The sequence below is a fragment of the Octopus bimaculoides genome, chromosome 19 (genome assembly GCF_046866305.1).
Source record: "Octopus bimaculoides isolate indiv1 chromosome 19, ASM4686630v1, whole genome shotgun sequence".
NCBI lineage: Eukaryota > Metazoa > Mollusca > Cephalopoda > Octopoda > Octopodidae > Octopus > Octopus bimaculoides.
The window spans coordinates 22007994-22035830 of record NC_142946.1 but is presented as its reverse complement, the minus strand read 5'-3'; the positions used below and the strand labels follow the sequence as shown (position 1 = coordinate 22035830).

The 27837-nt window shown below is 32.4% G+C and overlaps 1 protein-coding gene across 3 annotated transcripts in view; it reads left to right on the top strand.

Annotated features, from left to right (window-relative positions):
- The first annotated feature begins 3052 nt into the window (after positions 1 to 3052).
- The window catches only part of LOC106872948 (tyrosine-protein kinase Src42A), a 39582-nt gene continuing 14797 nt past the window's right edge, over positions 3053 to 27837 (top strand). For 2 of the 3 annotated variants that reach the window (XM_052974676.2, XM_052974675.2), the window contains exons 1-3: positions 3053 to 5064; positions 5210 to 5378; positions 7573 to 7731. In XM_052974676.2, coding sequence (XP_052830636.2) covers positions 5228 to 5378; positions 7573 to 7731 — 310 coding nt within the window. In that variant the 5' untranslated portion in view covers positions 3053 to 5064; positions 5210 to 5227. Of the gene's footprint in view, positions 5065 to 5209; positions 5379 to 7572; positions 7732 to 13406; positions 13416 to 27837 lie in introns of all 3 variants that reach the window. The other variant, XM_089366589.1, reaches the window with a different exon arrangement.

The window sequence follows — 27837 nt, the reverse complement described above, 5'->3', positions numbered from 1 at the left end:
TCCCTGGCTAACTGTTGCAGGAGTAAAATGTTTTACTTTCACAACGTTTGAGGTTGTAACTCTGTATGATAACTTTTTATTTTAAATTCAGATTCATTTTTACATCTTAAAAACTTTCCTAATTATATATTTTGAAGTCATATAAATGTTAAGTGGCTGATTAGAGGATGATATCAGTTGTGATGATGTAAATAGTGATGATAATGTTGGATGTCACTACCACCACTATCATGTAAATTTTCTTCAATAAGAATTGTTTCAAATTATAATTGCTGCATTGTTTTCTTTAGCAGACAGTGAAAACAATTTTGCTTTCTACAATTCAGATAACATCTCATAAATATAGTACGTCAGTGACCATCATTTTAATCTATTAGATAGAACTACATGGTTTGGAAGTGAAGAGGTGTTGTACCCACTCTTAAGCTCTTGGTTTTCTTTCAAAATGTCAAGCATTGGTGGCTTAACGTACTGAACTAATGTACTCTTGAACAAACAGGCTCTACTCTTTCTTTAACTAAGTTGTTAGCTTCAGGAAGGATACCAGCTGTAAAAACAATTGCTAATATAAAATTTCACTCACGAATATGGAAAAATTTAATTAATCAGAAGTGGGCCTGTTTTGAAGAAACTGACATATTGCATTCAGAAATTTTTCAGTTTTCATTTATGTTTTGCAATTCTCAAATTTGAGAGGTTTGTATAAACCTATGAGAAGTAAACTAAACTTGTATCTGGCAATAGCTATAAATGTTCTTACAATAGTGACATGTGTTCATATTTTCATATTTACCTAAGATTTCCTGTACTTTCTTCTTCATTAAGACATTTCATTATCCTTAAGGTAATGAAAATGGAATTGATATATAAAGTATCCTGTCATGCTGTCTAAATGAAACCATCAGACTCAGTGTACACTAAATGAAAACTTCCACCAAAAAGTAAAGGTTTTACTTGTTCTAGTATGAGGAGCTATTAATCATTAATTCAGTTTGGAACTGATTTAATGTTATACAATTTCCTTAAGATTCATGTCATTCCCTTTGAAAATGAAAATAAAATAATTAGAAGACCTTAAAGGTTTCCCTTAAATTTATGATGATGTCTGTACTGCAATAAAGTGGTAACTTCTCAAAGAAACAGATTCATGACCAAAATTTCAACTCTCTTTACTTGTTCAACAGCCTTTTAAAACTGTTTTACATCCTGTTTTTTTTTTTTTCAATAGCTAACTTTTTTTTTTAATTTAAGACAATTATGTATTACTGAAATAATAGTGGACATCTTTGTAATCAGTTGTAATATAGCAATAGAATAAAGTTGTCAGATAATAATTGAATTATGTGCATTTCACACGAACACAGCATTGATAGTTATGAGGTTTGAACTCATGACCATATGATTAATAATCCTTTACCCTAACCTCATACCATGGATACTACATAATCATTACCACTTCTAAATGTCCCTCTTATAAAAGTTTCATGCTCTATGTCAAAGCCATATGCTTACAGCTACTTATATAGCCTTGCTTGAAATAAACCTACATACAATTCTATATTTAAGAGATGAGGAATTATGTACATTATTTACATTTGACAGATATTTGTCCTCATCTTGTTTGTTGTTAACACAATGTTTCGGCTGATATACCCTCCAGCCTTCATCAGGTGTCTTGGGGAAATTTCGAACCTGGGTTCTCATTCCTAAGGTATTTTTCGATGATGTTGTTGTCGTCGTTGTCGTCAGAATAATAATAATAATAACATCAAAAAAATACCTTAGGAATGAGAACCCATGGTTCGAAATTTCCCCAAGACACCTGATGAAGGCTGGAGGGTGTATCAGCCAAAATGTTGTGTTATCCTTCAAATGTAAATAATGTACAAACCTACATCTTTAGTAATGTTCACATTTCTGTCAGTTAAAAATGTTTGAAGATTTGGAGCTTTGCTTAAAAATCAATCTCAGTTAAGATGAATCAACAATATGAAATTAATACTTTTTATTTTTTGTTATTGCATATACTGTAACATACAAACAATTTCACTGCTAATCTCTATTTGACAAATCAAGAACAATTTCTCCTAAAATTACAAGATGAACACTTAGTTTAAACCTGGAATTTGTACTAATGTGTTTGTTGTCTTAAGCACTTCAAAGAATTTTCTCCAATTATAGAAAACTGGTATTCATTTGATTTCAGTTGCCATTATTAAATCAGAAATAATCACTGGATGTTTATATCATGTCCCACAGCAAGCTTTCTCCATCATAATGAATTATCCATCTGAGATAACAATAAAACATGATGTAAACAAAGAATCGCCAGCTTTGCATTCCTGTCTATACAAAACGGATCAAAATTAATAAAACTCTCACTTTGCTATTTTTGTTGCAAATAGATTTCTTTGAAATTCAAACAAACTAATACTACTGCAGAAATATCTTAAGAATAAACTGAGAAGTGAAGAATTTGGTCTCTATTTGCTAAAATTCTCAGTCTTACTAAATAACAACGCATATATCTATGCATTCATTATTGTATGTTATCTTCTGGAATTTTTGTGATATTTAGGTTGGTAAAAATATTATCAAGAACCTACTTTTTTGTTTGCACCATCTCTAGGAATAAATATTCCTTGAAAATATAATCTCTCAGTGAAGATTCACATGTGATTTTCTTTCGTTTTTTTGTTGGGTTTTTTTCCCATCATTTTTATTGTACATCCTTTTGGGGTTTTAATCATAATATAGTCAAGCTATTTTTAATGGCCAAAATAATGAAATAATTATTCAGTCTTCTCATTAAATTTGTTTAACTGGGTCATGTTTTGTTCACTTTTGTTTGATGTGCTTTATCAAAATAAGAAACAAGTTATATAATTAATATTTGTAAATAGTCTGTATCAGGTTGTGAAACACTTGCCCCAATGAAATTGTCTGAATTGAAAAGTATGTAATTTTATACAAAACAAATATTCATTTAATTTTTAAAGTAACAGCTTTGTTTTAAATTCCCACTATTTTCTTAAGCATATAAGTATTCTCAGAAACACATTTAATAGTGGAGAAGGCTAGCCACTGGATTTGGTTAAAAAGAGACGATGAGCGATGGCTAGAGAAATATTGAGCTTTGTTTTAATAATCAGTTGATCTAGCAAGCGGGGCCTCATATCAGTGAGGGGGGCCGGTGCGCATTGATGCCGTCGAGAGGTAGGCTCCGAAACGGCACGCATTCTCTCCTGATGACCCCATACACTTGCTGGCTTCTGGTATGTGGAGTTCTTGACTGGTAGCACTTGCATGTGCAAGTTGTTTGCTAGACACATAGATTCATTTAACCCTTTTGATACCAACTCACCTGAGACTGCTCCTAGTTCTGAGGTACAAACGTTTTGTTCTGAACACCAACTTAATAATGTGCTTATTTGTCAAATTCTTCATTCTTTTTAAAATTAATTGAAACTAAGGCAATATATTTCAGCCAAAACATAAACAAAAGGATTAAAAACGCTGTGCAATTTCATTAAAAAAATTTAATTCATTCTATCAAACATCCTAACTCAAGTGATTCACTTTGTATTGCACGTATGTAGGTACACACCAGCCACTCTTGGCAATGTGAAAAACATGGCTGTTTGACACTCACTCTGAAATATGTATCCATGTACTTGAGAAGTTTACTTTGCAGCCATGTGGTCCCTGGTTCATTTTCACTACATGACATATGAAGCATGTAGTATTGAGTTTACCAATAACTCAAAAATGGCATTTGGTTGATGGAGACAGTGTAGAGGCCTGTCTGTGTTTATGGTTTAGTTATTAACATATCTGTGTTATGTCAAAAAGTATAATTTAAAAATTCAATATAGCTCAGTAGAATAAGTAGCACACTTATGTAAATATTGTGTTCAATATACTCAACTAAAACTCTTGCAAGCAATACTCCTCATAGCCACAATCTAATAACTAAAACCATTACAAGGTATACATTTTCAAAGCAGTTTATCCTTCAGACATTGCATAACATTCTTAGTGCATTTATTTCCAAACTTTCAACAAAATATTCATCGTTTCTACAGTCATTGAATCTTTGCTCAGTTGCAAAATAAAATATAGTTGTTATATATGTATGAAACATTATGCAGCAAGTTATTTGCCTTTTATAATTTTGCATACTTTAGTAGCAAATGAACCTGTTGTCAGCATACATGTTATTAATTTTATTTCTAGCATCTGATAATTAACATCAAACTAATTTCCTGGAGTTTCATGTTACCAAATATTTTTGCATTGTCTTAATTTCACTTAATCTCTGAATGGTTACAGTCAGTTTCTCTGAATTTCAGTTCAGCACACCCTTCAATATTCTCTCATTATTAACTTGGAAATATATTTTGTACCAACTAAATACACTTCTACCACATTAAATTTTTTTTTTTTACCATACTATTGCATTGTCCATAACTATTCTTCCAGGTCTTGTTGAATATGTTTTGATTTAATATTCTGGAGTTGAATAATATCTACTTTAGTTAAATTTATCTAGAACTTTTGTGAAGACTAAAACATTTAGCAATCAACAGCTATTATCTCAGCTTGAAAAAGATAAGATGTTGTTGATATTAGTAACTAAATTGTTCAGTGTATTAAAGGAGATGATCTTAGATGAACATTGTGGTTGAACTCATTAAACTGATTTCTACTTCTGAGCTGGAGCTCAAGTGCTGTAAAATTATTTCACCTTTGTTAATGGCTATGATTTTACATCCTAAATACTTCAAGAGATATAATTTATATTATCTCCTGAACAAAATGCATTAATAATTTATAATACTTTACATTTAAGCAGCTCTTAGAATTTCCACTCATGTTTTGAACTTTTACTTCCTTTCAGTTCGTGATGGAGACACAGTCAAGCATTATAGAATTCGGCAACTTGATGAAGGAGGTTTCTTCATTGCACGAAGAGTCACATTTCGTACACTGTCAGAATTGGTGGATCACTACAGCCGGGATGCTGATGGCTTGTGTGTTAATCTCAGAAAGCCTTGTACACAAGTATGTATACTAATTTCCTTCAAGCCAACTTAACTACATAACTCCTTTTGTTTTGTTTCTGCAGATAATTCTTTTGAACAATTAATAATTTGTTTGACCATTATTTATGTTTTTTAATAATGAATTAATTGTTTTTCCTATTCAGATTGAGAAACCTGTCACAATGGGTCTTTCCCATAATACTACAGACCAATGGGAAATTGCTAAGCATTCTCTAAAACTTATCAAAAAAATTGGTCATGGTCAGTTTGGCGAAGTATGGGAAGGTTTGTGGAACAACACAACTTCAGTAGCTATCAAAACATTAAAACCTGGTAAGTTACTTATAGTCTTTTAGATTTTATATAAAGGATTTCATGAAACCATTTTTTAAAAATTGTTAAGTCCATTAATAACAGAGATAAGTATTTGAAAGTATTATTTGCATGCAAGGGAAAAAGACATTATTAACCTTTTAGCATTTAAACTGACCATATTTGGCCTAAATATTTCACTTGTTTTATACTCAAACCAACCAGATCTGGTCCCTCATACTTATCCAACAATGTCATTCAAAAATACGCAATCATAGTATCAAATTCCCAAAGCTACAAGATAATGCATGATTAATTTAAAACAGTGGGAATAAATGAACATTATATTTGACAGTAATCTGAATGCTAAAGGGTTAAAATATCAGGTTGAGTAAAAAAATAAGCAATGTTTTGAACCATGAAGAATTTGTACTGGATGTTTGCAGAGTTTTAATTTTTTTTAAACATTTTTTGCAGTTGTCTGATATTACAGACATAGACTTTCCCAAATGCATCAATAAATTAACATTGATATTTTTTTCATTGTTATTACAATCATCTGAAATGGAACTGTCAGAGTATGATATTCAAGCAATTTTGCTATTCAACTTCAAAAAAGGATGTAAAGCAGCTGAAACTGCTCGCGATGTCAACAAAATGTTTGGTGAGGAAATGACCATTGAATGGTCAGCTCGAAAATGGTTTAAACGATTTTGCACTGGAGACCTGAGCCTTGAAGATTGTGAGCATAGTGGACGCCCATCTGTCATTGATGACAGTCAATTAAAGACCGTCATTGAGAAAGATCCAAATAAAACTACTTGAGCGGTCAATAAAAGACCGTCATTGAGAAAGATCCAAATAAAACCACTCAAGAACTGGCAAAAGAACTTCAAGTTAGCCAAACAACTGCCTGCAACCATTTGCATATGACTGGAAAATGAAAAAAGCTCAACAAATGGGTATCACATGATTTGAATAAAAATCAGAAAATGTGCAGATATGAAATTTGCTCGTTGCTTCTTCTCCATACCAGATCAATCCATTTCTTGACTGTATTGTAATTTGCAATGAAAAGTGGATTCTGTACAATAATAAAGAATGTTCTTCGCAGTGGTTGGACCAAAAGGAAGCATTGAAAACCTTCCCTGAACCTGAGCTCTTCAAAAAGAAGGTTATGGTGATTGTTTGGTGGTGTACTGCTGGACTCATCCACTATAACTTCTTAAAACTTGGAAAAACCATTACTGCAGAAACATATTGCTATGAAATTGCCAAAATGAATGAAAAACTTCTACTCTTCTGTCCCAGACTTGTCTACAGAAGAGGGCCAATCATTCTTCATGACAATGCTCAACCACACATTTCACTAATGATGTTCCAGAAGTTGAGTGAACTTGGCTACGAAGTTCTTCCCCACCCAGCTTATTCCCCAAACCTTTTTCCTACCGACTAGCACTTTTTCAAGCACCTAGATGGTTTCCTGTGAGTGGAGTTAAAAAATCAAACCGATGTTGAAAGTGCATTCAAAGAGTTCATCAGCTCCAGAACTTCTGATTTTTATGTTACCAGAATAAACAAACTTGTAACTCATTGGTAAAAATGTGTTGATTGAAATGGTACTTACTTTAATGAATAAAATTTCCACATTCTTGGAATATATTGTGATGAATTTCATGTTTCAAAATGTTGCTTACTTTTCACTCAGCCTGATATATTTGATACAGTTGTTGATAGTGAAATAGATGCAGCAACTCTCTTAAAGAAATTCTTATAGTTTTTCATGATAGTTTAAAATTTTTGTAAGCTTTTATAACACTGCAAGTCTTATGTAAATACCTACTATTTAACAAATTCATAGTGTTTTTATTTAATAACTGGATAAATAACAATCTTAATTATCTAGCCTGATGATCATTACTTTTAATTTATAAAAGTGTAGTTTATTATGATAGATTTTTATTCTTTTTAAATAAAGATTCCTTCAACTGTGTCTCATCAATAGCATTATACCAGAATAGGTTAACAGTATCAATTTAACTCTAGTTACCACCTTTATTCATAGCCAAAATTGTAGTGGCTAATCAATTTTTTTTGTTTTGTTAGGTATTAGAGAATGTGTGATAGTATTTAGTCAGTGGAAAAAATGTGAATGAAGCAAGGAATTAATTATACTAAATTACTTAATTCATTGTGTCCTCATTTATTAATTTAGGGACAATGGATCCCAAAGACTTCTTACAAGAAGCTCAAATAATGAAGAAACTTCGACACAGCAAATTAATCCAATTGTATGCTGTGTGTACCCAGGATGAACCAATCTACATTGTAACTGAACTTATGAGAAATGGTAGTTTACTGGACTACTTACAAGGTAATTCTTGCACATTGTTATTATTATTTCCCAGAGGATTAAGTATATTTTGTACACACAATACACATATACACACTCAACTTCTGCTCATTTATATTAGGTACAGCACATCCACACATGAGAAACCTCCCACAAACATATATATGCAAACATTTTTTCCTAAATTACAAAGGGATTTGTGATCAAGCAACAGCAGATAAGAATTTATTCTTTCTATCTATTCATAGATAGTGTACTCCTTGTTACTATGGCCAAGTTTGAAGGACATGGTCCTGGGCTGGAAGTTTTTTTTTTTTTTTTTTTTTTTTTTTTTTCTTCATTTATCTTGTTGGTCAGGTTTTATTCGACCCATAAAAAGATTTGATTATCTATATTGCAAATGCACACTGATCAGTAACCCTTATAGCTTGAAAAACTCCTCCATCAGTGATGAATTGGCATCAGCTGAAATGCCTTATCTTATTTATTCCAGCTCCTTGCATTCTGAGTTCAGTTCCCATTGAATTTCCAAGTCTATCTTTCAGTTTTTCATAAATAAAAGAACCATTCTAAGGTAATGGAACAACAAAATCATTAAAAGTATCAAGCAGGAAGTCTTTTACATTCTGAGTTCAAATCCCAGTGTGGCCTATTTGAGTGCTACACTTAATCCATTACCCAGTTTAGCACCACTACCTGGCCCTCAGTTAACTTTACTAGATTCCACTCTGTTTGTTGCAAGTTTTCAGAAACTACAAATATTCCTGAGTGCTACACTTAGAAATACTTGAGTGCTGCACATAGTCTAGCCTTAACTTTTCTATCTATTGTCATGTGACTTGTTTCATTTCATAGAATTATGATCATTTGAACCAAGCTATATGTTTCCTGATTTAAAAACCTGGACATTTAACTTGAATCTACAAAGTTCAATTTTTCTACTGGTGTACTCAGATTTTCTCTTCAAAAATAAGTACACAAGGAATTAATCAAGAAAAGTTAGCTGCAGTAGTATCTTGAACAGATTATTAACAGATATGATATAATTCTATTCAAATATAGTAAAATATATAACAGGTTTAAGGAATGTAACCCAGTTCAATATTCGAAATATTTATGCCTAAATTCCATATTTGAGCTTTCTATATTAATTTGCATATTTAATTAGATATTGAGCTGATTTTTTTGTTCTGAAAGATAGGGCTTAACACAAGTAACTATCATACTGAGTTTGACCATTGAGCTACTTACAGAACTTTTTCTCATTTTCAAAGGGAATGACATGACTCTTAGGGAGAGGGTATAACAGTAAATCACAAAATTTCATTTATGCATACTAAGTGAATTTAGTCACTTTTTTTTTTACCATCTCTGGTTATGGATGAAATTTTTACTGTACACTACATTTCCAAATGTCTATTAAACAAATACACAATAAGTTGCATATCTGATTTGTTCATTAACTGAAAATTAGTAAAAAGGGTGCCACTCAATGCATGTTTCCATCAATTTATGTCCTAAATTTGAGGTTTAAAATTACAAAAAAAAGACCAGGTTGTATTTATTTACAATAAATCTAGAATTGGTGTTCAAAGTATACAAATTTTGACTGAATGAAACATGTTATCAAATTTTTGAAATGTGACCAGTTTTGTACATGTCTTACCTGTCTGAAATTTTGTTCTACTATATATATCGTTGTTGTTGGCACTCCATCGCTTACGACGTCGAGGGTTCCAGTTGATCGATCAACGGAACAGCCTGCTCGTGAAATTAACGTACAAGTGGCTGAGCACTCCACAGACACGTGTACCCTTAACGTAGTTCTCGGGGATATTCAGCGTGACACAGTGTGACAAGGCTGGCCCTTTGAATTATAGGTACAACAGAAACAGGAAGAAAGAATGAAAGTAAGTTGTTGTGAAAGAGTACAGCAGGGTTCACCACCATCCCCTGCCGGAGCCTCGTGGAGCTTTAGGTGTTTTCGCTCAATAAACACTCACAACGCCCGGTCTGGGAATCGAAACCGCGATCCTATGACCGCGAGTCCGCTGCCCTAAACACTGGGCCATTGCGCCTCCACTTATATATATCAATATCCATCTATATACACACACACAAATTTTACTTTATGCAGAACTCAAAATATAACTTTGTACCTAACATAATATTAGATATGCAACAAATATATGTATATAAGCACAACCATTTCATTTTTCTATACTGATTATATAATATAATATATTTTGATGTCTTTAATCTCATTGCGTCATTCATCCCCACCTTTCTTTTTTTTACATAAAAATACTGGGTTATTTTTTCCTTTTGTTTACGATTTGTTATGATGCAACATGAAACAATTTTTAAAATATAGCAAATTTTTACTGAAAGAAATTTATCTACATCCGATTGTTAATAAAATAATTTGGGGAAATTGTCTCTCAGTCTAATTAGCAACCAGCAGGATATCTATGGTAATTCAGATATTATTATTATTATATTATTACTGAAAGTAAATGTAAAATTAGAAAGTCTGGACTATTTCATGCATTAACTATTTTATGTTATTCATGATAGTGGATTCAGTTTGTTGTTTCAACAAAGCTGATAGAATGCTGATACTTCACAGTTTGAAGAAATTATTATTATTATTATTATTATTGGTGGTGAGCCAGCAGCATTTCATCCATCTTTACATTTTGAATTCAAATTCTGCTGAGGTGAACTTTGCTTTTCATCCTTTTGGGGATCAAGCCAGCATCCAGTACCCTCTGTAAAGTAGTTGACATTAGAAAGAGTATCCAGCTTTAGAAGTCAAACCAAAACAGATTATAGAATCTGATGCAGCTCTTGGCCTTGCCAGCTTGTGTCAAGCCATTCAACCCATTCCAGCATGGAAAACGGACATTAAATGATGATTGAACACTGAGATCAATGTAATCAACTATCCCCTCCACCAAAATTATTATTATTAAAGAATCTCTTCCTTGATCTTTTTTTTTTTTTTTTAATCTGTAGCTTTGCCCATTTAGCTTTAGTAGACCTCTGTCTAAAATTTTACACCTTCAAGAAAATCTTCAAAAGCATGTTGGAACATTGCCAAAAAGAATATGGTAAAAAGTACAGGAACTAAAACAGCCCTGTTTAGTTCCAGTGGAAACAGAAAATGCCTCTGAACATTGACTGCTAGATATCACTGTTGCCATCCTTCCTTCTTGCTAAGATACTATTACCCTTATCGTTTTATCAAGCAGACCAACTTTTGGCAAAATTTTCCAAAGCACCTCATGATTCACTGTATCAAACGTCTTGGTCAAGTCAATGAAGCCCATGTAAAAGTCAGTATTTTGCTCACACAGGTCATCTAGATCATTTAAAAAGTTCAGATGTCTAAATTCCATTATAAAGTCATAGGCAAGATTTCTGAGGATTTTTTTCTTTGTTAATATTGCAACTCTTGATTGAGGCATTTTTTTTTTTATATTCTACATCATTAAAAATGTTTTGTTCCATCATATTAACTCTCATAGCCATTTGATATTTATATTTTCTCTTTAAACAGAAACAAATACATTCTGCTTCATTTTTAAGCAACAAATTTAATAGGAACATATTTATTTGAACTTTAATTTTGACATAGCTTTCGTTTGAATTCCAGGCTTCCTATGGTAGTTTATTATATATATATACTCATTCTTTGTTGCACCTGCCTCTATCATGTTTTTGCCTAATAAGAGAAGTTTTCCTTTCACTAAATAGGAAATAAAGAATTCATTACCAGGATTGGCAAGACAGAATTTTCTCCTTAAGTCTAGTAACAACTGCTACTAATTAAATCACATATTTACTACACTCTCTGAGTGGTTGGCGTTAGGAAGGGCATCCAGCTGTAGAAACTCTGCCAAATTAGATTGGAGCCTGGTGTTGCCATCCGGTTTCACCAGTCCTCAGTCAAATCGTCCAACCCATGCTAGCATGGAAAGCGGACGTTAAATGATGATGATGATGATGATGATGATGATTTACTGGATAAACTACTAAATAACCAAATCTCTCACACCTATAGAACACTGTTGGATATCAATTTGATGTCACATAACTAGAGTTTAAGCTCTCCAGTTTACTATCACTGAAAAATGTTATCACAACATAAATTGTTGATAACATATATAATCAGAAGAGAAACATATATTATTCCATGTTTTCAGTTGATATTTAGCAGCTGAGAGAATAAAGGATCAACCTTTGAAATGTGGCACTGTGAGCTTGTATTATATCACTGGTATTGGGCTAAGCTATAGATAAATCAGTTAAGCAAAAATAAAGAAATAACTTCTATTATTTTTTATTCTACCTATTAGGAAATTATCTTTTATTCCCATTTCATAATCGATTGCATAATGACACAAAATGCATCATTTGTAAAAGGTGTCAAAAGTTCATGCAGATATCCAAAATTGCTGATTTATCTCAAATGAAAAAATATCTAGATGAAAGCATTTTATATCAGTCTTCAGTTTTGGTTTAGACTTTCTGAGGCAATAAAAAGCTATGCCTGTGATTTCGTTAGATTATCCTAGACTGAAGATATAAGTAAAACCCAAACAATTCAAATTCAATTTGAATTTTTATCAGGTTAATGATTGAGATACATAGATATGTAAGTTCTAGGACTAGAGACTGAGGGTTCTACATTAGATTACTTCATATAAAGAAACTAAATATTTATTAATCCAAACCAGTGAATGACAATATTTATGGTATAGTTCCACATCAAAGTAACAGTTCTCTTTAATAGTGCTTGTCTTCAATTGTTGATAAGAACAAACAATTTGGGATGTTAACTGTTAAAATTTGAGTCATTTTTCAAATTGATTTCATTATATATACTTGCGATACACCAATCATTAAGTGATTTTAAGTGTACAAATAAACTAAAATTTTAAGTCTAAACAGAAAGAATAACCTCTCACTAATTTCCTTGCATCACAAATTGGAAACATTCTACATTAGACATGTATCAAATACTTTAGTTATTTCATCAATTAATTGAATATGCTAAAGTTTTATTTATTCATGTAAACATGTAACGAATCTGCATATCCATAGACTCTTTTGTTCACTGCCATTGTGCTTCACTTCTCCCGCATCTCCCCAAATTCTCTCTCAACGATGTATCTTATTTCGATATCAATGTATCATTTTCGCTTTACTTTTCAGCTAAAATGATTTATAGCTGCAAAATTAGATATTTTGTGGTCTCCCTGTAAACTTAGATATATTAATTAATATTTGAAACTAATTTCAAATATTGTTCTTTGTTGAACTTATATCTTTAATATATTTATTTTTTCATCATCAAAATATTTCCAATATTTCAGGTTCAAGATTTCTTTCACTAAAAGATTTTATTAAAAATTTAAATATCCCTTATCATTCATTTAAAAAAAAAGGCATTTTTTAAAAAAATATTTTTCAAGTTCTATCCAATAAACTTAAACTGATGACTTATTTCTCATCTTTTCACAAACAGTCTATGAGACATATAAACACATATTATTTATGCCATTTTATTTCTTTTGTTTTGTAAAGTGTGGACAAGCCTTTTTAACTACATTCTCTTTTCTTTTTTTTTATTTTCTTTTAATTCTCTAATCACCCTGATTAATGACGTATGATGATGGTTACTCACCTAGTGTCGGCAGGTAAGTGACTGTAGAGGTGTGATAACACTAAAAAAGTACTTAGCGCAGAAGACCAGAATAAGATTCCTGCTTATGCTATGAAAATCTACTACACTATAAGGTTTTCTCATTAAGTTTTGCATTGGAATTTCATTCTTTCATGCACACATAACATTACTTACATGATCTATAGACATTGCACTGCATTATATGAACAAAATCTTTATGTATTCTATTACCTGATCCAAATTACATTATCTTTATCTATGACATTATATAACAAATATACATTGCTCAACATCTATAAATTAGAATATTCCTATATTTTGTTGCACTATATTGTCAACATACATGATCTACATGCATCAAATTACATATATAAGCTGGTAGAGATAAACCTCTTAATAGAAAACATGATGACATGCTGTTGAATATCAGTTTTAGTAACATCTTGATTACCTATACATGTATATATTTTATATAAGTGTACATTTTATAAATGTGTTTTGAGAATCTGTATGATTCAATTGATAAATACATCTCACAGATTTGAAATCTTATGCTTATGTGAAAATTTCTTTGAAACTATTTACTTTATTAAAATAGCTTTTCAGAATAAAATTATTAACATTTAAATATAAATAAACAGGAAAAAAGAGAGATAAGAAAGGTGGGGGTGGGGAAGAAGAAGAAAAGGGGGAGGTATAGCAGCAGAAGATGGGAGGGGGAAATTGGCCACATACCCCAGAACAAATTGTGTGCTCAGCCGTACCCGTGACAGCATTGCCTTGGAGAATGGACAGCAACACTCACTGCAGCGGCCACTTCCATCTCACAGAGCTCATTACTCCAACAGACTGGCATTATCCCTATTTGGTGGAGGAAGTCAGTAGTTCAGGGTCCTCAAACATCTGACATCTGGATAGCAACTGGCTCAATCTGTTAGTGGCTGGTCAGGCCCTTATATTTATTGATCAAAATTATTATTGTAAATAATACCGTACTGATGCTTATCAACCTATTATTCAAATCTTGCAAAGAACGGCATAGTATAATTCCGACTTTGAGCTGAGATTTAGATGTTCAATTAACCAAGGGAAACTTTCTAATGAATGCCAGTATACATTATATACATTCTCATTTTAGATATATTTCTATGTATGTTTGTCAGGCTAAAAACAAAAGAACCACAATTTGACACATAGCTTTGCCTTTTTTCAAGATTAATCTTAAAAATAAGAAGGAACTTTAATGTGTCATCATCCTGGAATTTTTGCTAAAAACTTACCTAAATTTCAGTTCTTACATTGACTTTCAATTACATACAGATAAATAAAACAAATATACAACTTAAATGGTGCAATTACACTCATATGTACATGCAACTACAAACAGATAAAGCAAGGAAAACATGCAAACACCCATAATCATGACTATACAGATTAGACCAACAAAGCAAACATCCATACTAATACAAAGAAGAAAAAAAAGAAATGCCTAACCTCATATACATACTTATCACACTAACAGTAGTTCAAATGATTGTGCTTGTCAGCAATCACTAGTAGAGCTTTGAAACTCTAGTATAATGAGGTGTGTTTGTGTTGTGATAAACAACTAACTCTCAATCTCTGTCTTTCTTATCCAGCAGACAAACATTCAGCACGTTTTTTTGCTTATCTTCTCTTGCCAAACACATCTCAATCTTTCTCTACTGCTCTCCTTGTCATTATCATCATCATAATTATCATTATCAGCAGCTGTATTAGTACCATTTACATTGCTTCTTTGATTATTAGATTAATTAAAACTAATACACTCCTCATAATTTTTGCCTTTGTGATAAGATTGCTGCCAAACGAGTTTCTCTTCACATATTCTGAGAGTTGATCTTAAGTTCTTGTTAGACTTGAAACTCACTGAAATCTAGTTTGGCACAAAAACTGGTATAGTGTAACGGGTCCTCTCCATTTTACTGACTACAATTACAGACTATTAGTAGTTAAGGTAAACAAATAACAATGTTGACAATATGGTTATTGCTTGCTATTGTTAACATTGCTCTTTAGTTCCTTGTTAGTTTGCTGAAAATGAGCATATATTGATGCTGTCATAACCATAATTACAATTACTCTTTATCATTATAATCATCTTCAATGTTACAATTAGTGCTATCTTTAACAGAAATTCCCTCTCTTTAATGTCATTACCACTACCATCATCATCATCATCATTATCATTACTACTATTGCTATTGCATATTTTTGACACTTTATTTTATTCTGCTGTATTTTTTCCTCTCTTTTTAATTCTATTTCCAAGTTTTTCCTTGTTTTGGTTCTTTTGTCCAGCTTTCTTTTTTTGGTGATGGAATATTTTGATGAAAAAAATTTTTTACTTTAAAAGCCTTTATTAATCTAAACTGAATATTTGAAAAAATACTCCAAACAAAATATTGCTCATTAATCAAGCATTTAAATGATTGTCCCCTTAGGTTTGTAGCTATAGAAAAAGAATTTAGTTTAATGATATCATATTTTTAAAAAGTGTTGCATCATCCACTATACTTTTTCTTTTCCATTTAAATATTTGTACGTGTAGTGATGAGTTTCTGATTAGATTAAAACTGAGGTGCCATTTTGTGAATTAATTCTCATATTTTTCTACAGATATATAGGCAATCAATTGTATTTAATAGTATTTATGTTATAGTATTGTCTATTTAGTTATAGAAAAAAGATTAAAGAGAGAGTGCACAGGACTGGAAAGTCCCCATGTCAGCATTGAAAATCACCAGCTGAAATACTTGGGCACTTGTATAAGAACTTCCCAATTCTATCACCATTCGTATCAGGTCCCAAAGGGTGCATTTTTTACCAGTGAGATTTGAACTCCAAGTGTAGAGAGCTAGAACAGTTACATAATTGGTCCATACAAACATGTTGTTTGTATGAAAAACGTTAGTCATTTATAATTTCATCATATTCTTCAAAATCCTTTAGACTAACTGAGATTACTGTCATGGTAACTATTCTAGTGTAGCAGATAAGTAATTTAAGGGGGAAAGTTCATAAACTTGTGGCATAGGTGTAAACATTAATAATACCCAGTAACTAAGGCACCCACATTGCTTATATTAAAATTCCTAAGTATTTATAAATTAGATATAAAACTTCTTCATGCTGTTATTCCACGTTTTTCTCTTCCTACTTTATATTTGAATCACATACAAATTTTTATTTCCCTCTCCTCTGATTTTACCCATGCAAAAACCACTAATATAGTACTTGTTCTTTAAAATAGGAAAATTATAACATTTCCATTTAGTTTAGATTCCATAGAAGGCTCATTTTCAATCATCTTTCCAAGATCACTGGATGCTATGGAGCAACATTAAAATAGCTTCGCACGTGCATGAAGTGTTCTGTGATGTGGTAACTGCTTCTTGGTTGATGAACAGAAATTATTAACCAGGCATTCTGTGAATATTCCAAAAAAACTTCCATTTTTCAGATCTTGTCATATAAAATATGGTTTCTATTTTCAACAAGGATATCTTGATTTTAGATTGTATTTCTGGCCTGATTTTTATCTTTTTTTTTCTTTTCTTTTTCAATTAATCAATTATTTTAGTAACTTATTTATTTCAGTCACTATACCTTTAAATAATTGCCATCAAGAAAAATTAATATTCATTTAATAAAATTAATTAATTTCAAATATAATTTTGAAAAATAAAAGAAAGATTTTCCAATATCTTTAACTTTTAAAAGTTAAGCTTCTAGTAAGCCTTATAATTTCAATACATTCTTTTATATAACTTGAACACCATCGTGAAAACCTGAGGTTAATAAACACCTCTGCAATTAATACAACTAAGTATTACTGGTATCTTTAATTGGGTTTATAACTGTGAGAACTGATATCAATATTAGTAGTGAGGATTGGCAATTGTTTCAGTCAATTGAATAACTAAAAATGAAATGTAAACTAATTACCTACCAGTACTAGGATATACCAACTTTACTATTTTTTACTGCTTTCAGTTATTAGGCTGCAGCTTAATAGGACACTAGTTTTTAGTCAATTGCATTATCCTAGACCGTCTGCCAGCAATTAGTCTGGTACTTATTTTATTGACTCCTTGTGAAAAAAGAAAAGTCAATCATGTTTGCATGGAAGATAACTCAGTTGAACATGAATACTACAATATGTTCCTATTCAATGCACTGTTTTTGTTCCCCTCATGGAACTGTTAAATGCAGTTTGAACAAAAAAAAAAAAAAAAGATGACTTGTTATTGTTTTGCTTCACCTTTTGTACAGTTTCCACTTACCAAATTTCATTTACAAAATATTGGTGAAACTGAGGCTATGGTAGAAGTCACTTACCCAAGGTGCTGTGTAGTGGAATCAAACCCAGAGCCATGCTGCTGCTCATTTAGTAACCCATCTCATATTCTTAATCGTGTGTTGTTTACTTACTATTACAGTGCATAATTACCCAGAGTTTTTTCTTCAGTTACCTACAAGTAACAAAGTAACAACAAATAAGAAAACTTTCAATTCAGTTGAAATGTCTCCTTCTCTCTCTGTAAATGTCATAATCATTTAACATCTGCTTTCAATGCTGATATGGGTTAGATGGCTTGACTGCTACTGGTAAGCTGAAGAGCTATACCAGGTTCTAGCCTGAATTTGGCTTGGTTTCTATGGCTGGATGCCCTTCCTAACACCAACCACTCTGTGAGTATAGTGGGTACCTTTTACGTGTTGCCTGCACTGCCCACAACTACGATTTCACTTGGCTTGACAAGTCTTCTCTAGCACAGCAAATTAACAAAGATCATGATCACTTGTCATCACCTCTGTGAGGCCCTACATTCGGAGATCATGCTTCACCACCACATCCCATGTCCTGTTGGGTCTACCTCTTCCACAGGTTCCCTCCACAGTTAGAGATCAGTACTTCTGTATGCAGCTGTCTTTGTTCATCTCTCTGTAAATATATGTATGTGCGTGTGTGTGTGTGTGTGTGTGTGTTTCTGTATCTGTATATATATATATATATATATATATATATATATGATGTTTTATTTTGGTTGAGTTAGTCTCTTGCTACTCTGAGTTTCACTTGTAGGTACACAGAATTATAATTTCATTTGCTTAAGATTAATACCTCAGTCATTTCTACCACTTTATTATTATTAAAATATAAAAAATATTAATGCCGGTATTATCATAAAAAGGGGGATGTAGTTAACGTTTTGCTACACAGACATGCCAACATGCCTTCAAAAGATATTAGTATTACTAGTTCTTTGTCATTTGTTATTTTTTTTTTTTTTTTTCCCAGTGATGATTCAAACATCTCACAATGGTCAAATTTGGGGATTTATTAAATAATGGTTTTCTTTTTTTTTTTTTAATCTTAATTTTTAGTTTATTTTTATCTTTTGTCCTGATTTTGCATATTTAATTGTTAGTTAACATTGCAGTTTATGATGGTAAGTGTGCTATTTTGTATTTGTTGAGAACTAATCTAAACTTCAACAAGTTATTATTATTATTATTGTTAAATGCAGTTTGAACAAAAAAAAAAAAAAAAGATGACTTGTTATTGTTTTGCTTCACCTTTTTCACTGGCTTTTTTTGAAAGTTTTTCACTTGTTGAAAAGATGTTGTAACATAAGTTTTTGTTATTCATGTTTTCATTAACTTTGTTTTCCTCCATCAATATTGAAAAGCTTGGAACTGGTTTACTAACTTTTAACTTTTGTTTATCTCTCTTAGTATGAAACACTGCTAGAATATTGTTTTAAAATGTTTGCTTACTCATGTACTAATATTATTATATTCACATTTCTAAATTGATAAAATGTTTGTGCTTATTACCTCCTCTTTAATTGTACTTATATAGCAACTGTTATTATCTTCCTGGTAATTATAGGATGGGTTAGATAGGTTCAACCACTTGTCAATTATATGGAGTGGTGACTTGTTAAAAAACAGCATTCTTTTGTAGTCAAACGGGTATTAACTATATATTAATCCTCAAATTAGATTTTTGGATTTGTTTATGCCAATTGCCTAACAATAAAGTATTAACTTCCTCTGGGGCCTTATTTAACATCAGAACTTATGACGTAAAAAGAGTGTTTTTCATTTGTTTTTCTGCTACTAAAACTTTTGCAAATAAAAGGAGTCAATTTTCTCAATTTCTCCATGTAACATTTTCAAATGTAAGCTTCCCTTTTGTAATAATGTTTAGTTGTTTCACATTGTTTAAAGAATAGATCACAGGCAGTGGCATGGTTATGTGCTAAGAAGTTTTGCTTCCCAGCCACATGGTTCCAGGTTCAGCACCATTGCATGATAACTTGCAAGTGTGTTCTGTAGCCCTAGCCAAGTGTCTTCTATAGCCCTAGGCCAACCAGAGCCTTCTGGGTGGGTTTGGTAGATGGAAACTGTTGTGTATGTGTTTATATATGTGTGTGTTTGTGTTTTTCCCCTCACTCCACCGCTTGACAACAGGTGCTTGCTTGTTTATGTCCCTATAACTTAGTGGTTAAGCAAAAGATATGAATAGAATAGGTAACAGGCTTCAAAAATAATAAGTACTGGGGTCAATTTGTTCAAATAAACCCTTCAAGGCAGAGCCCCAGTATGGCCACAGACGAATGACTGAAATAAATAACTGGAAGCCATAAGCAATTGCATATTGATCACAACACCTATGTAAGGTACAGAAACGAAATTAAAATAAATTAGTCAATACTAATTGTATAAGCCTTGTATTTATAATATACACACTGTCAACTCATTGGGGATTTAGAGCATCAATATAATCTGCATGTAGTATCCTTAGGATATGTCAACATGACAGAACTCATCCTATGCTAATAAATCAGTAACGTTAGTGCTGATGATCTCACAATGAAAATAGTAGTTATTGAATAATTTTACAGTGAAAATCTCTTTCAGTTGCAGTCTTTTGCATCCTCTGCTCTCCAGTTTGCTATGACTAAAGGTTTTTTTGTTTTTTTTTTAATGTTAAGGTTAAATATTTATTCCCTGCACCAGAATGTTACACAGAATCAATTGCTTAACCTTTTGCAATCAGACATATCGTTCACATCTCAGTGCATTGATTTATGGAGAGGAGAGAAATATTGTGATACACATGCCTCCTTTCCTTAGAGCATTAATTGCACAAGCGAAGAGAAATAGCTTACAGGTGGGAATCAAGAGCCAAGTCACAAAAGCCCTATCTCTATTTTGCTGAAGCTACTAACTTATTAAAAGGCAAACCCTGATATCGGATAAAGAACACAGTAGTAATAAGAAAATCAATAAATAAGGCTGCTTTATTTCTTCTTCCCTCCTTTCTTCAAAAAATTCAGAGAGTTTCAAGAATCTAGTTCTTAACACTGATTCTACTTTGATCCTTTATGTACTGGTTTCTATATTTGGTCCATCTTTCAATTACTTCTCAAAGAGAAACATTACTGTTGAGAAATGTAAGGTATGTTTTCTAAATAGTTTATACTGGGTTTGCTGTTTCCATTAACTCTCTTCATGCAACACTATTGAAGTATCAAGTTCTTGCTAATAAAAGGGTGTTGGAAATGGTTCTATATATCCCAAAGTGCAAAATTGCAACTCATTATTTTTTTTATATTCTCTATAACACATACACTCACAGACTCTCTCCCCTTCATTTGTGTGTGTGTGAAAAAAAACTCAATATGTAGTATTTTTTAGCTTTTTATTACACACACACACACACAGAGTTTTAATGATGCTAATGTGGGAGGTTGATTCTATTGATGTAATACAGTGAACATTGTACCTAAGTCCCACCAAGGAGATATGGGTTCAACTTCCACCAGCTTTCACATTTTTATTTTATCATGTTTGCACTCTTTGTAACTGCATATTTCATTTTAAAACTTAAACACGTAAAAATATATATATATAATTTTACTTCTCTCTGTCTCTGTCTCTCTCTCTCTCTCACACACACACATACACACGCACACACACACACACACACACACACACACTTTCTCTCTCCACACACAACACACAGATGTACATACTTTCTCTCTCATGAACAGTGAAAAATGTGTTATTCGACTGAATATGAGATCAGAGAATATGTTAATTTCCATAATGAGCCTGGTGAGTCAGTCACATCCTGTATGTATGTGAAAGCTTGATGTAAATCTCTTTCTTTGTTATTATTCATCCCCTCCTATAAAATGATGCAGTGCCTTTTGGCTTTCATTACTTCTCTCTTTCTCTCTCTCTCTCTCTCTCTCTCTCTCTTTGTGCCTTTTAGCTTTCATTACTTATCTCTTTCTCTCTCTCCCTCTCTCTCTCCTTCATGTTATGTTTTTAAATCTATATATTGAAGGCTCCCTTTCCTTTTTATTTATTTGTTAGGCCTCAGTACACTATGTAAGCTAGTTGTTATAACACCTACCACATAACAAAACAGACTTAAAACATGGCAGTTACTCTCTTGCCCAAACACCCTGGATGTTATACACACACACACATCATGTGTTTGTGTGTGTGTGTATACATATATATATATATATATGCACAAATGTACCTATACACATACATATGCACACATACACTAATACACGTATATATGGTACATTGAAATTCATTCCTGAACATATATGAATACTTGCACCTTTATCAACTCCAAATAAAAAGTATGAGTGTGTATTCTAAACAATTGAAAAGTTCCTGGCCATTTGTTCAAAACGGTAAAGGTAAAAAAGCAATAAAGTGTTGAGAACTCATTGGAGTTCAAGGGGTCTAGTACTTGGTTTATGTCAACACAAGGCAATTGAAAAACACCCCCACTTTTTTCTGATGAAGTTTTCAATATAAACTATTAATTTACATTTTGTACACACACACACACACACTATCTGGATAATTAACTATTAACTCTTTGAGAACAGCTGTGGTTGAATAAGCCATCTGACATATTTGTTTTGGGACCAAGTGAGAAATGAAACACTTCCATTTCTGTTGTAGATGGGTGAAATACTTACAACCATGAACAAATGTATCTAATATTAATGAAATTTCTCCCATCAAATTTTTCTTTGGGGAAATTCCTCTCTTTAAGTATTTCTGAATCACTTTTATCTCAGATATAATGAAGAGAAAATATTTGCTTCACCTGTTGAGTGTGATTTTCAAATTTCCCTTAACAAATTCCTTGTCCTAAAAATTGTTGCAAGTTGGGGGGGGGGGTTCTGGGTTTTTTGAGGTTTTTTTAAAAAAGCAACAGATCACCTCACGATGGTCCATATAATGAAGGCTAGAATGTTTTTTTTATAAGGAAGTTCAATCTAATCCAACCCAATATGCAAAGTTATCCTATATCGGAAAAACTGGGTGTGGAGTTTGATTCTGAATAATATGATACCAAAAAGAAGATTTTTTGGTCCTTACTTCCTATTTACTATCATATTTCTATTCATTTTTCAACCCAAGTCAGTCCTACTGAACAGATCCAAGACCAAAAGCATTCAGTGACAACTATCACAATTTTTGTATATACAGGAAGAAATTGTTCAATGTTTCCTTCAGTTTTTAAGACAGTAAGATATGATTTGAAGAGAATCTGGCTAATATTTTTTGCAGGTCAAGCAACAGTTGAGAGGATCCCTTATTAATTTTGGCCTTATAGCTACTTTCTCAGCATGAAAATGACTTCAATTTCTGCTCTAAACCTGAACTCACTGGCTTTTCTTGTCTTCCTTGTAAATTAAAAAATAGTTCTTATCACTTTTATCAGTGTTACCTCTAAAGGCGTTCATTTTACTGTTTCCTAGACCCAAGTCATTGTTTTGTTCTTCTTTGTTCACATTAGTTATTGTTCTCTTCCTGTTCACGTGAAGGTCTATTAGTATTTATTATTTTATAGTAATTAAAGTAATCATGAGCCCAGTGTGTCTGAAAATGTTTATTAATAAACATTCTAATACATATATTACATTCTATTGAAGACAGATTGTTTGCAAAATAATGGGAAAAAGAGTGTCAGAGTAACTAGCTTTAAAAAAATGCCTATGGGCTGTTTCATTTCACAAACCCACTAAACAAATAGTGCAATCATTTTTTTTTCAAAACAATAGTATTAATACTTAATGTTCTGTCTTGTGACCTCATCGTTAAAATTTACCAAAATTTACTGTTAATCACTTTTAAACAAAAAGTTGTCTTCCATTTTAATTTCATAGTCCTTTTTTTTTCTGTTAGTCAGTGATGTAATAGTTTTACATTTTCATTCAAATCCATCTGAAATCTTTGTTTAATTTTCTGAAAATGTTCACCTTACAATGCAACAATCTGGTAATTTATTCTGATTCTCTAGTTTGATAACTTATCAGTACAATATCTCTATTTCTCTCTTTACTTGATGTCAAGTCTTTCTGTTAAATATATCATCTATATTCTATGTGAAGTTTAAATTTGTACTGAAGCTGTCCAATGCTACACCACTCCACAATAATCATAAAATTTTACAATAAACACTTTTATAAAAGAGTGTCTCTTCCAAGTTATTTGACCATCATCACGTTCCCTAGATACAAAGCATTTCAGATGTTTTGACGCTCATGTCATTCTCAAGAACCTAATCAATGCAAATTTAAATAAATTCCCTAAGTTTGCCTTTATACATGATGCAAGTTTTGATGATATTAATTGGAATCAGTGAAAATAAGAAGCTAGATTAAAAAATTGATTATGAATTTAGTTTACTAGGAACTGAACTATACTTTATAGAACTATATGCCCATTTTATTTAGTCCTCAGTCATGTCCTCCAGTAGTGCTTACAGCCACCTTGGTCTTCCATGCATCTTACTAGCTCTCCAGTTTAATATATCCCTGAATGTTGGTGTAGAACACCTCTGCTGTTATGCCCATGTGGTGGCTTCCATAGTACCAGATCTGGTAAAGATCATCTGGTGTCTCCGGCAACAATAAACCAGCCTCATTCTTATGACTGCTATTTTCTCACTCATCCTTTGTAACCCCCTCTACAGATGATTGTTGCTAACATTTTCATTCAGTTTACTGTTAACTACTGCGTGCCACATCCTGATATGGCATCCGTTCAGAGACATCTGCAGGGTAATCATCAAGGTCCAGCTATCACAGATTCTACAATTGCACTGAGGCTGAACTTGATATGGCCATGTCATTCAGAGCCTTTTATGCTTTTACCTTCCTCGCTTTGATGAGTTTTTTTGTCTGATAAATTGGCCCATGATCTCAGGTATTTGAATTCTGACTTACTGCAAAGCAGTGCCTCTTGTTGGATGGTCTGGGAGAATATTGTTGGCAATGACCTTGTTTTCATGTCATTTAACCCTTTAGTATTTAAACCAGCCATATCCAGCCAAAGTATTCTACTTCCTTTATGTTCAAACTGACCAGATCCAACATCTCACACCTACCCTACATTGTCATTCTAAAGATAAACAATCACGTCATCAAAACCTTGAAGCCATATGATAATGCATGATTAATTCAAAACAATGTGAATAAACAAGCATTACACTTGACAGAATAATATGAATGCTAAAGGGTTAACTGAACACCAGCCTTGGCACACTCTTTCTCCACTCTGTTTAGGAGCTCCTTGCTTGCTATGCCTATCAGACAGCATGCTGATGGTGTCTACAGAGGCCAGGTCCATAAAGACTATAGCAGGGAGTTGTCTAGACCCCAAAGGTATAATAATAAAGCAAAGTTCCTTTTACCAGGACTGCAATGAAGAGAATGTCTCTTGTAATAACCCTGCCAGAATGTTGTTGTCATCTGGGGTCACTACTTTAGTTCTTGTAGGCCACTGTAGTTGTGATAGAGAGAGAAGAAAGCACATCAGATAACCTGAGTTGTAGTGTGTTGCTGAAAGATAAATAAATGATTCAAAATTACTTAAAGTATCAACAAATTGTTTTCTGTTTATAAGAATAAGATATATGATGGTGATGATGATTGTGTGTCTATGTGTGTGTTCAACTAGTTATGTGTTAAGGTGAGAACAATAACCTTTTTTTAGTTATTTTAACTATTCCCATTTGATTCATGATTGATACATAACATGATTAGTCATTTAAGTAAATTAAATATAGGACAAGCAAAAAAACTGATAATATGATAAACTTTGTCTTTCAACAATAAAAACTAGATAAATTTTCCAATTGATCTTAAATTTAACATTATTTTAATATATTTTATATATATATTTTAATATATATATAATATATATATAATGGAAGTAATTGTATTAAGATAGGTAATAGGCTGTAGTGCTCTGACTGCTATATTATTGAAAGCATTAATTTGCTGCCTCTAATACTCTTGATTATACTTGGGTATAGGCATGACTCTGTTTAAGTACTATAGTTTACAACCCTGTAGCTCTTGGTTCAGTTCTACCACACTACACTTTCGCAAGTCTCCAGGTCAACAAGTACTTTTTGAGTGGAATTTGGTAAATAGAAACTTGCATGACAATTCATCATATGTATTTAGGAGTGTCTGTGTACCATTTGTTGATTTATATTGGCAGAGAACATAAACAGCAGTGTAAAAGCAAAACTGAAAAACAATTCTTTTCCAACAAAGTCCCTTACCTTGGGTTAAACACTCTGTCAGTCTTACTGTTAGAAATACTGAAAATCAATGATCAACCAATGATGTTAGTGTTAAAAAATCACTATATAAAATAAATAAGCTTTACTACTATCTAAACCATTGTCCTTGTTGACTTTAATGCAAACAACAGATTACAACCACTTAATTACAAATGATCTGTATTTTGTCTCTTTTACCTGCAATGGTTCTGGCTCCCCTGGATTTCCTAATTATATAGCACCTAAACTGAAACCTACTTCTATTCTGACTGCTTAGGAACTATACTAGACTCACCAAATCTTTCCTCCTTGGTTTTGTATTCTCTGGAATTCCTTCTCATGCTTTTATCCCCCCCCCCAACACACACGCACCAACCGTCAATTGTAAAAGTTCAAATTCAATATTTTACTAAATCGCCTCCAATTCAGCTTCTCTTATTCCCACAGCTCATAGGATAAGAAGATCCTTATCAAATTAACTTGAGAAAAAAGATCTTTTTTAGTTTTCTACTACTGGTATTCACTCTGTGATTGGTTGGCATTCCATTGAAGAGGAATTCCACCTCTCATTTGTTCAATACTGCAATTAATACCCAATTAGTACCTTGTGCCAGCTCAACAGACAGTCTAGTCTCAACAGTACAAATATACACTCACTGCTCATACCAGGGAAACAGTCTTGTGTGTTATCCTTTCTAGTTACGGACAACACTCCACTAAAACCCTCAAAAGTCAATGCTTCAACTCTATTTGCTGATCATCTATGAAACTTAAGACCTACAATAGAGTATGGCTCCCACACAGCACATACGTATCCTAAACAATATTATAACAAAACCTATTCAACTGACTGGCAAAGAAACTCTCAGCAGCACATTAAAAATGTGCCCCACAGATGTGCTGTCTTCTCTGTCTTTGTTACAATAGACTGGTTCTCTGAAGTAATGAGTTGCATATCCTCTCCTGCCAGGATCTCCCATTTCTCCTCTTTGTATGCTACGGCAAATAGAATGGTCATGGCTGGAATACTTTTCAAAGAATGAAACACTAACATTTAAAAACAAATAGATCAGCACATAGGGGGAAAAATTCTGAGGTGATAACTGTGCACAAAACAAAGAGAATCTCAAGTTAATAACAAAAAGAGTCACCCCAGCACCATAAGTCTCGCACATTTACAAACAAGCAACACATAGCATCAAGAACAGAAATATACTTTCAATTGCAACAGAACACACCACAGAAGTGTTGATATTTTCATCCTGCTAAAGTCTCAAGTTCCAGCCACAACAACAGTAAAACTAACAAACATGCAAATGAGTCAATGTAGGAGCCTATATATGGTTGTTTGCTCGGCAAGCCCTCCTCAAATATTGCTCTATTATCTTGAAAATGACTACATTGGAAAATTAAGTGAAAGCTACGTTCACTATCATTTAATGTCTGTATTCCATGATGGCATGGATTGGATGGGTCAACAGGATCTGACTAGCCTTAGGGCTGTATTAGTCTCCAGTGTCTGCTTTGGCAAAGTTACTATGGCCCTTCCTAATGCCAATTTCTTTACAAAGTATACTAGATGCTTTTTTTTGTGACACCAAGTTTATAAGTGAAGAGAAAAAAACAAAACAAAATACTCAAAGCCTGGATTCTTTTGATCATAAGTTTGTTTGATTAGGTCCAACATAAAGTCACACAACAATAAAAATAACCGACCTACAAAAACCCAAGCACATCCACACATACAGAACCTTATCCACAG